The sequence below is a fragment of the Lepidochelys kempii genome, chromosome 2, assembly GCF_965140285.1.
Source record: "Lepidochelys kempii isolate rLepKem1 chromosome 2, rLepKem1.hap1, whole genome shotgun sequence".
NCBI lineage: Eukaryota > Metazoa > Chordata > Testudines > Cheloniidae > Lepidochelys > Lepidochelys kempii.
The window spans coordinates 1,006,464-1,016,917 of record NC_136381.1 but is presented as its reverse complement, the minus strand read 5'-3'; the positions used below and the strand labels follow the sequence as shown (position 1 = coordinate 1,016,917).

Below are 10,454 nucleotides of genomic sequence, written 5' to 3'. Positions count from 1 at the left end.
GGGTCCAGGCTGCACCTGGTGCCCTGGACAGGTGGAAAGGGAGGCCCTGGGTCCCATGTAGGCCTGGGGAGGTTGGTACCAGGCTGGTGCAGGGCTGGTACCCCTGCCCCTGTGTGGGGCAGCTGCCTGGACCTGGCCAGGCCCACACACCCTTGGGGAGGTGGGGAGGGGGAACGCCTGCACTGGGGGAGCAGCAGGGTCCCACTGCAGAGCAGAGCTGGGTGGGTGCCAAGCCAGGGGGCCATGGGGCTGCTGTGCTGGGAGGTGCTCGGAGGTGCCCTCAAGCCTGCTGCTCCCATCCCACCAGGAGTTCAAGAGGGAGCTGTACCAGTGCAAGGTGGATGTGGAGAGCCTGCGGCACCATGGGGGGGGCTGAGGACAGAGGCCCCCCAGCTTTGCTTAGTGACTTCCGGCAGCGCTGGGATCGCCTGGAGGAGGAGATTGTCAGCCGCCAGGTAGGGCTTTCCAGGCTCCCCGAGTCATAAACGTCACTCACCAGCTGCTGGGCCCATGGTGGGGCCGGGGTCCGTGGGTGCTGGTCACCCAGCTGCCAGGCCCAGGGAGGTGGGACCGGGGTCCGTGGGTGCTGGTCACCCAGCTGCCAGGCCCAGGGAGGTGGGACCGGGGTCCGTGGGTGCTGGTCACCCAGCTGCCAGGCCCAGGGAGGTGGGACCGAGGTCCGTGGGTGCTGGTCACCCAGCTGCCAGGCCCAGGGAGGTGGGGCCGGGGTCCGTGGGTGCTGGTCACCCAGCTGCCAGGCCCAGGGAGGTGGGACCGGGGTCCGTGGGTGCTGGTCACCCAGCTGCCAGGCCCAGGGAGGTGGGACCGGGGTCCGTGGGTGCTGGTCACCCAGCTGCCAGGCCCAGGGAGGTGGGACCGGGGTCCGTGGGTGCTGGTCACCCAGCTGCCAGGCCCAGGGAGGTGGGACCGGGGTCCGTGGGTGCTGGTCACCCAGCTGCCAGGCCCAGGGAGGTGGGACCGGGGTCCGTGGGTGCTGGTCACCCAGCTGCCAGGCCCAGGGAGGTGGGACCGGGGTCCGTGGGTGCTGGTCACCCAGCTGCCAGGCCCAGGGAGGTGGGACCGGGGTCCGTGGGTGCTGGTCACCCAGCTGCCAGGCCCAGGGAGGTGGGACCGGGGTCCGTGGGTGCTGGTCACCCAGCTGCCAGGCCCAGGGAGGTGGGACCGGGGTCCGTGGGTGCTAGTCATGTGATTTCAGAGCTCGGAGCACTCCAGGCACAAACAGGTTCTACTCGTTCAGTCATGGAGCTGGCGCCCCTAGATGCTACTGCCCTAGCTGACTTGGGGGGCTGGGGGCCACAGCTCCAGGGAGGCTGGGTCTGATGGATCCATTTTTCCCTCCCGTTCCCAGCACCAGCTGGAAGCGGCGCTCCTGGGCTTGGGGCAGTTCCAGAACCAGCTGGAGGAGCTGGTGCAGTGGATTTCCCACACGGCAGAGCAGCTCCAGGGCCGGACCCCGGTGAGCCTGGATCTGCAGAGCTGTGAGATCGAGCTGGCCAAGCACAAGGTAAGGAGCAGCAGAGAACGGCTCTGTCTTCTGAGTTCACAGCTAATTGCTAATGGTTCTGAGATCCCTTCAGCTAGTTCCTTAAGAACCCCAGGGTGAATTTCAGCAGGCCTTGATGACTTGAATACACCCAATGGCTCCATACGGCCCCTGGGAGGAACTCCCTTTCGTGCGACAGCCCTTTTCGAGGGTGCACTCTCTCTCGGGGTTAGGCCCTTTGGCCCTGGGACCACACCTCTGAGCTTTCTGCACGTCTGTCTCTCTCCATGAGCGCCCTCAGGGAGTCCCCTCACTCTGGATCCCCAGGGCCTCCACCCCCAGAGGGAGCAATGCCCCCCCATCTCGAGCCTGCAGTGACTCTCAGCTAGGGTAAAACAGGAGATTTATTGAACGTCTGAACCCAGCACAGGAAGTTCTCAGGGCTCTCAAGCATAGAAAGCCCCAGCACTGTCCATCTGGTTCTGTCCCAGTTCAGCTGGGTTCAGACCCCTCTTTGTCTCCTGTCCAGCCATGACCCTGACCGGTCACCCGATATCACCTTCCCCGATTGCCCCTCCTCCATCCTTTGTCTTCATTCCTGGGCAAACAGATCTCCTGGGCCCTCTCCCTCCGTCCTTTGTCCTCCCACGGGCCAGAACCGGCTGGTTCCCAAGCTAGGCTGGGCCTCCAGGTCACTGGCTGCTAAGTTCCACGAGTCCCGAGTCCAGGTGTCATGGTGTGAGGGGGAGTCCGGGCCCTGCACCCCCACTTCCTGCGATTCCCCATGACTCTCAGCCAGCCAGTAGAGCAGAAGGTTTATTAGAGACGACAGGAGCACAGTCCAGAGCAGAGCTTGCAGGCATAAACAGGACCCTTAGTCAGGCCCTTCTGGGGGGCAGGGAGATTAGACCCCAGCCTTGGGGCTCCCTCCTCTTCCCCAGCCAACTCCCCCAAAACTGGAAACCCCTCCAGCCGTCTCCCCCAGCCTCCCCGCAGCTCCTCCTCCAGCCTTTGTCCAGTTCCCGAGGAGAAGGTGTCACCTGGCCCCAACCCCCCTCCTGGCTCAGGTGACAGGCTCAGGTACCATCCCTCAAGGGAAGTCTCCCATCCCCAGTGAAAGTCCCTGCCACGTCCCCAGGTCAATCCTCCCCCTCCCTGTTCTGTCACACACACCAGGCCCTTGTCCAGGGTCCCAGCTGCTGGGTGAGGTCACACCTGGCCCTCTGCAGCCACAAACCCCTTTCCCACCTCCTCATTACACACGCAGCACACAGAGGAAACTGAGGCACATACTGTACTCATGCAAAACACTACGAAAATCCCCCCTTCGTCACGTGTCACGGAGTCCCTGGGCGATGCTCTGGAACTGCTCCCCACGAAGCCAGGCAGGACCCTGGGGAAGTCTCCTCTCTGTGAGCAGCCTGTCTGCAGGACACACAGCTCACCCGGCTTCCCCCTTCCTGAGTCTGACCTCGGAGCATTCAGCCTCGTCTGCCCCTCCGTGCGCTTCCCACAGCGAGTCCGCCCAGGCGGGGTCCTGGGGAAGCCAGAGGGTCCTGCTCCCCAACTCCTCAGTCAGACGTGACTCTCAGCCAGCCAGGAAAACAGAGGGTTTATTAGACAACAGGAACATGGTCTAAAACAGAGCTTGCAGGTGCAGAGAACAGGACCCCTCAGCTGGGTCCATTTTGGGGGGCAGTGAGCCAGACAACCCCGTCTGCCCTTCACTCCATGTCCCAGCCAGCCCCAAACTGAAACTCCCTCCAGCCCCTCCTCCTCTGGGCTTTGTTCCTTTCCCGGGCCAGGTGGTCACCTGATTCCTTTGTTCTCCAACCCTTTAGCTCTCACCTTGCAGGGGGGAAGGGCCAGGCCATCAGTTGCCAGGAAACAGGGTGTTGGCCATTCTCTGTGTCCAGACCCCTGCACACACCTGCCCTCTAGGGCTCTGCAATGATCATACACCCTTACCCCACCCCCTAGATACTTAAGAACTGCCTAGGGGAAACTGAGGCCCCCCCACACTATTCAGAGGAACCATTAAGAAGAGTCCTGCTTCGTCACAATGGGGAGAGATCAGATTTCGGTCCAGATTAGGGCCCTACTGATCAGCATTGACAGGCCCAGAGACAGGGCAGCGCCCGCAGCGCTGGGGCCCACTGCAGCGGGGCAGACGTTTGTAGCTGCTCCGGGGGCGGGTTTCAGTGGCACAGCTAGCATGGACTCGGGGGTGGGGGGGTCAGAGGCAGAGAAGGAGCCTGGCCGCCCCTCCCCGGGGCAGAGGCACAGCTGGGGGGAGGGGGACGGCCCACGCCCGGACTGCGCCTCCCCGCAGGTGCTGAGAAACGACGTCCTGTCCCACGCCCGGACTGTCCAGTCTGTGAACGAGGCTGGCCAGGGGCTGCTGCTCTCCAGCCTTGGGGACAGCACGGACGCGCTGCAGAGCAGCCTCCAGCAGCTCAACCAGCGCTGGGACTTCGTGCGGAGTGAGACCGAGAGCCGGCAGCTGGAGCTGGAGAACAACCTCAGCCAGGTACGTGGAGCCCCCGCCCCCTGCAACGGCGCTGGCCGGGACACGGGGCGCTCACCAGGCCCATGGCTCCGCCACAGCCGCGACGTGCCAGGGGAGCTCCACGCGGCCGTGCCCGCGGGTCCCGCCAACAGCGCCCCCCGTGCCCTGGGCAGCTCCTGGGGCCAGCCTCTCTCCTGCCTGTGCCCTGGGCAGCTCCCGTGGCCAGGCCCCCCACACTGTGTATTCATTTCACTGGGAATGTTTCTCGGGGGGGAGCCGGCTGGCCTGTGCCAGGACCTCGCGGCGCGCTGGGGCGCGGGGCTGCGGGGGGAGCCGGCTGGCCTGTGCTCTGCTGGTGGCTGCGGGTCTGGGTCCCACGCAGTTCCATGCCCTGTTGGCATCCAAGGCCCGGCTCGGCGGGGGGCACCCGCTCACTTAGTGCCCAGGCCGCCCACAGGCGCAGGACGTGACGCTGGAGATCATGGACCTGCTGCAGTGGCTGGAGCACGTGGAGCTGCGGCTCTTCTTCTCCAAGCCCGTCTGGGACCACCCCGAAACCACCAAGGAGAAGCTGGCAGCACACCTGGTGAGCACTTCCTGCCAGACCCTGGACAGCCCCCGGAGAACGTCTGTCCCGCCCTCCTTTGCCACGTCTGCCCCAGCTCCCCCCGAGCCACATCTGCCCCACCCTCCAGAGCACGTCTGCCCCTGCTCCCCCCGAGCCACGTCTGCCCCAGCTCCCCTGGGTAGGGTGACCATGTGTCCAGTTTTCGACCAGAACACCCGGTTGAAAAGGGATCCTGGCAGCTCCGGTCAGCACCGCAGTTGACTGTCCGCTGACCTGCCCCACCCCTGATCCCCCTCCCGCCCTCCATACCCCTTGATCCCAGCCCGGAGCCCACTCCTACACCCCAAATCTCTTATCCCCAGCCCCATATCAGAGCCTGCACCCCCAGCTGGAGCCCTCACCTCCTCCCGCACCCAAGCCCCCTGAGCCAGTCCAGTGAAAATGAGGGAGGAGGGGAGAGCAAGCGGGGGTGTGGAGTGAGCAGGGGCAGGGCTTTGGAGAAGGGGCGGGGCACAGGCGGGGCCTCAGGGGAGGGGTGGGGCAAGGGTGTTCGGTTTAGTGCAAGTAGAAAGTTGGCAACCCTCCCCCCCAGCCGCATCTGCCCCAGCTCCCCCGCCCATGCCAGAGCGGTGGCCCTGGGGCTGAACCCACACACTGCGCCTTTCCTTGCCAAGCTGCCAGGCCTGTGGCCCCCGGGCGTCCCCTTGGGCCCTTGGCTCCCTGCCTAGAGGAGAACGGTCCCATGCACCCGCGTGGCGCGAGGGGCGGCCCCGGCCCAGCTCCGAGCCCCCGGCTGCACGGTGCTGCCGGGAGAGCCAGGCCCAGCGCTGCCCCTCTGCCGTGCCTCTGCAGGAGCTGGCCAAAGAGCTGGAGTCCAAGCAGCAGGCGTATAACCGCGTGAGGGACCGGCTGCAGCACCTGCTGGCCTCCTGCAGCCGGCCCCGGGCATGCAGCACCGAGCACAGCCTGCGCATCCTGGAGCAGAGATGGGAGAGCGTCCACAGCCAGGTCCAGGAGAGGAAGGTGTGTGTGTGTGTGTGTGTGTGTATCCGTCCTGGGGCTGGGAGTGTGTGTGTGTGTCCGTGTGAGTGTGTGTGTGTATCCGTCCTGGGGCTGGGAGTGTGTGTGTGGGTCCTGGGGGCTGGGACTGTCTGTCTGTCTCCCCCACCTGAAAGGGGCGCAGCAGTTTAGGCTGTAGCGGCCACAGCAGGTCGGTTCTCCGGCTGGAATAGGAGGGGGTCCCCCCAGCTGGAAGGGGGGGCCGGGGGGTCCCCCCCACCTGGAAGGAGTGCGGTTTAGCCTGTGGCAGGCACAGCCGGTCGGTTCCCTGGCAGGCCCGGGGACCAGCTCGCCCCAGCCCTGCGGGCGGTTGCCGGCTCCCCCGGCGGGCGGGCCTGGCGCGTCTCTAACCATGGCTCCTCTCCCGCAGGAGCGGCTGGCGGAGGGGCTGACTCTCAGCACCGAGTTCCACACCACGGCGCAGGAGCTGCTGCAGTGGCTGGGGCAGACGGAGGAGAGCCTGAGTGCCCCGGAGCCGCCCAGCTTCCTGCTGGAGACGGTCCTCAGGCAGGTCCAGGAGCACCAGGTGAGTATGACTGGCCCAGCGGCTTTCCCCACAGCTGGCAGGGCTGTGATGCAAAGCCCCAGACAGACCCCCCCGCCTCTGCTCAGGGCCCTGGCAGGCCTTGCTGCCGTGAAATCCCCGCCACGGGCGCCTGTCCCCTAAAGAGCCTGCATTGCAGCTCGCCTGTGGGGCTTGGCACACGGGGCCCCGCATCCTTGCTGACCCGGGGGCTCGCGAGGCCCAGCCCGGGTCGCGGGGCCCCTGGAGCAGCCTGGCCGGTCTGGTGCGTGGCTGCAAGGACCTGATCTCAGCCGGCGGTGCCCGGCGTGAGCTTCCACAGCCTGCAGCCAGGGCCAGGCTCCCAGCACGGCCTCTTCTGTCCCAGGGCATGGCCCGTGGGTCCCCGCCAGGCACTGCGTCCATGCCAGGCTCTGCTGGGAACAGTGCTCTGGTGCAGCCCCCACAGGTCGCGGGAGGCCAGGGCACTGGGGCAGGCGGGGGGCTCCCCGGGGGGATGCTGGCAGTACAGGGGTGGGTGCCTGACAAAGTGGCCGCAATACCCGCCCCCAGCGTCGATATGTGGCATTGCAAGAGCTGTGCCCTGGCCCTCCAGCCAAGCCAGGTAACAGAACCCAGCCCTTCACAGGGCTCAAAAGCCACAGAACACAGCAAGACAACCGACTCCTCAGCTCACCTGGAGCCTTCTCCTTTGCTGGCTCGCCCCCCGCTTCAGGCCGTCCCAGCCGGTCCCCAGGTCCTGGGACCTGTCCCACCCTCCCTCTACCCAGGACTCAGGCTGGCAGCGGGCTGTGATCACCTGGGTCTCCGTGCTGGCCCCTCCTGGAGCAGCCCCTGGAGACCCAGGCCCAGCTTCGGCCTAACCCCCACCCCTCCGAGGTTAATTGATCACTTTCACCCTTTTGTCACCACACCCCATTGCAGCGTGTCTTCCCTCCCCGCAGCAGTGCGGGGGATCCCCCTGCTCCCAGCACCACAGCTCTTTTGGTGCCTGGAGCCTGCTCGGAAAGCCCCCTGCTGAACCGGGCTGCTGCCCCTTGGCCGCGGGTGGCCTCCCCCAGGGCCTGCTGCGCCAGTCCCGGATAGCTCTGGCTTGCTTGGCAGGCGCTGCTGAAGGAGGTGACCGCCCGTGGGGAGCAGCTGTCCAGCCTGGAGGCGGTGGCCTCTCGCCTGAAGGACGTGAGCAGGAAGCAGGACTGTGCTGTGATCCAGAGCCTGGTGCTGACGGCCAAGGAGCGGGTGGCCAAGGTGCTGCGGTGCACTGGCGAGCGGGGTGCCGTGCTGGAGGACGCTCGCAAGCGTGCCAAGCAGGTACCGTGCGGGGCGCCCCGAGGGGATGGCGGGGAGCGGGCCCTGTCGCCAGGTGGGGCTGGTCTCCGGCGTTCCCGCTGACACACCCTCTCGCTCGTTTTCAGTTCAGCGAGTCCCGGCAGCTGCTCCTGGACTGGATGGATGAGGTGGAGCCGACTCTCGAGATCCCCAGCAACGCCGCCATGAGCCAGGAGGAGATCAAGTGCCAGCTGGCTGAGCACAAGGTGCGGTGCCGTGGCTCCCCTCCCCCAGCTCCCTGGGACATGTGTTCTGGCCCGGGCTGTCACGCCAGCACACGGCGGCTTGCAGATTCCCCGGACTCTGAGATGCCCCCAAGGGTGGTGCTCCATAGGGCTCTCCTGGGGGTGCCCTGGGCTTTCCCTGTGCGGACCACGAGGTCCCTATGCCCATCTCTCTGCTCTCAGCAGGGCCAGGCTGCTGCATCCCCAGGGCTGGGCGGAACTGGGAGACAGCAGAGGTGGGAGGTGCTAGGCCCAGGGGAGCTGTTGAGCCTTTGGCCGGATGCGGGGGTCAAGTGCCCGATCAAGGGCCTGCAGCCTTTGCCCTCTGCTGCCAAACTCCCGAGAACGCGGTGCGTCCACGGGCTGTCACGGAGTGTGGGGGAGTCCAGGCCCTGCACCCCTCTTCCTGGGATCCACTGAGACTCTCAGCCAGCCAGTAAAACCGAAGGTTTATTGGACAACAGGAACACAGTCCACAACAGAGCTTGTGGGTACAACCAGGACCCCTCAATCACGTCCTTCTGGGGGAGCAGGGAGCTTAGACCCCAGCCCTGGGGTTCCCTGCGTTCCTCCACCCAGCCCCAAACTGAAACTATAAACCCCCCCAGCAGGTTCCCTTCTGCAGCCTGTCTTCACATTCCTGGGCAGAGGTGTTACCTCCCCCTCCCCCTCCTGGCTCAGGTGACAGGCTCTCAGGTCTCCCATCCCCAGGGCACATTCCCAGGTCAACGCTCCCCTCTCCCTGCTGCGTCACATCCTCACACGGGCTCTGTGCGATGCCCTTTCGGGGCGCCAAGGGGTCCCACTCTTCCTCCAGGGCAGGCCTCCAGGTCCCACCGCCTCCGTCCTGAGCCACTAGGCTCCAGTGCTCCTGCGTCATGCCGGGAGCTCTGCCCTGAGCCAGACCCTGGGAGAGACGTGCAGGGACGGGTGCACCAGCCAGTTTGCAGTGACACCCAGCTGCAGTTCCAAACAGCGCAGGGTTCGTTAGTCAGCGGGGACACAGCCGGGGCCGGCCCTAGCTCAGCACAGAGAACTGAAGGTAAAAGCATCGTCCTTCTGCCGAGCCGGAGCAATCAGCCAGCCGAGCTGGAGTGGCTCCGTCTCTCTCTGACTCCTTGTCAGTCCCTGGAGAGAGCAGCCGGCCTGCTGCAGAAGCCAGCCCCATATCCCCTGCCCATCACATCCCCGTCCTGTGTTCTCCAGGCAGGGCCGCGTTCGTACCCCAGCTCCTGGGTCTTTGGAGCCTGCCTTGTCTCTCTGCAGCCCTTGTTGACCTGGGCCAGTTTGAGCCAGTCCCTTAAGGCCCCAGAGCACGGTGACTCCAGCTCAGGTCGCTGCGCTGGCCCAGAAGCAGACTCACCCCGGAGACAGATTCCCAGTCCAGAAGGGATTGCTGCAGCCACCTCATCTGACCTCCTGCCTAGCACAGGCCCCAGAGCCTCCCCAAAGAATCCCTGGGCCTTTGGACACCCAGCTAGGCGGGATCTGACATTGTCAGTGACGGGGAATGCACCCCCAGCCTGGGGAAACTGGGCCAAAGGTTAATTGCCCTTAAAAATCTATGCCTCATACCTCCCCCCTGGGACAATGCAAACTACAGAGGGAAACTGAGGCACGTGTGGGGTTCATACAAATATTACAGACAGTTCTCTGCTCCCAGCCAGTACTTGCTGCAGCATGCAGCGGCTGGCTCAGGCCAGAGCCATATTTGTCAGGCGGCCTCGGGATGGCCTTAGGTTAGCACTGCGATACCTGGGTTCAGACATATTCCAGCCTGGCCAAGCCAGTGCTCCACCCGGAAAAGTTGCCCAGTTTTGGCCTCCTCCCCAGGTCCTTGTCAGTGCCAGGTGAGAGATCCTTGGTCTCCCCAAAGCCAGTTCGGATCCCCTCCTGCAGCCCCTGGCTGAGGTCACAGTTCCCGTCTGCCCTGGGAGGTGTCGGGGTTCAGCCCTCAGAGCTCCCGTTGCCTCTTGGATCCTCCACGGGGCTGGGCTTCGCTCCCTTCAACGGGGCATTGACCCAGCACCTCCGGACTCCTGCTCTGCATCCCCCGGGCATCGTCACCCTTCGGCACAACTGGGGAAATCCCTGGTCAGTCACGCCAGGCCTCTCAGCCATACGCCTACTGCAGAACCCCCCTTGGGTACAGGGGGTCCCCAGGACTAGGAGCCATCACCCCCCACAGCCTCTCAGCCATACCCCTACTGCAGAAAATTCCCACTTCTTCACACATCATGTCTCACGTGCCCCACTCCTCGGGGAGAAAACCGATGGCCTGGGGCCCCTGTGTGACCCGCTGGTAGCGTTCCCTTTGACCAGCTGCACTCCCAGGCCCCACTCAGCCCAAGGAGGTCTTGGGTGAGGGGCTGGGCATGCTGGGGGTTGTTCGCGGGGGCTGGGAGGTAGGGGACATAGCCTAGGGAGGAGTCGCCCTGGGGAAGCTGCTCCTGGGGTGCAGGAGACTCCCCTGGGCCAACCCACCTGCTTCCTGGCCTCATCTCCGCTCAGCCCCTGCCAGTCTCCCCTGGGCCGACCCACCCTCAACTCATAGAATCATAGAAGATCAGGGTTGGAAGGGACCTCAGGAGGTATCTAGTCCAACCCCCTGCTCAAACTGGACCAATCCCCAATTTTTGCCCCAGATCCTTAAATGGCCTCCTCAAGGATTGAACTCACAACCCTGGGTTTAGCAGACCAATGCTGAAACCACAGAGCTATCCCTCCCCCCATCCCTA

At 65.0% G+C, this 10,454-nt stretch overlaps 1 protein-coding gene across 1 annotated transcript in view; it reads left to right on the top strand.

Annotated features, from left to right (window-relative positions):
• The first annotated feature begins 362 nt into the window (after positions 1 to 362).
• The window catches only part of LOC140906229 (microtubule-actin cross-linking factor 1, isoforms 6/7), a 54,749-nt gene continuing 44,657 nt past the window's right edge, over positions 363 to 10,454 (top strand). The window contains exons 1-8 of the mRNA XM_073329790.2: positions 363 to 455; positions 1,370 to 1,525; positions 3,837 to 4,034; positions 4,471 to 4,599; positions 5,434 to 5,604; positions 6,011 to 6,166; positions 7,268 to 7,474; positions 7,579 to 7,698. Coding sequence (XP_073185891.2) covers positions 363 to 455; positions 1,370 to 1,525; positions 3,837 to 4,034; positions 4,471 to 4,599; positions 5,434 to 5,604; positions 6,011 to 6,166; positions 7,268 to 7,474; positions 7,579 to 7,698 — 1,230 coding nt within the window. The remainder of the gene's footprint in view (positions 456 to 1,369; positions 1,526 to 3,836; positions 4,035 to 4,470; positions 4,600 to 5,433; positions 5,605 to 6,010; positions 6,167 to 7,267; positions 7,475 to 7,578; positions 7,699 to 10,454) is intronic.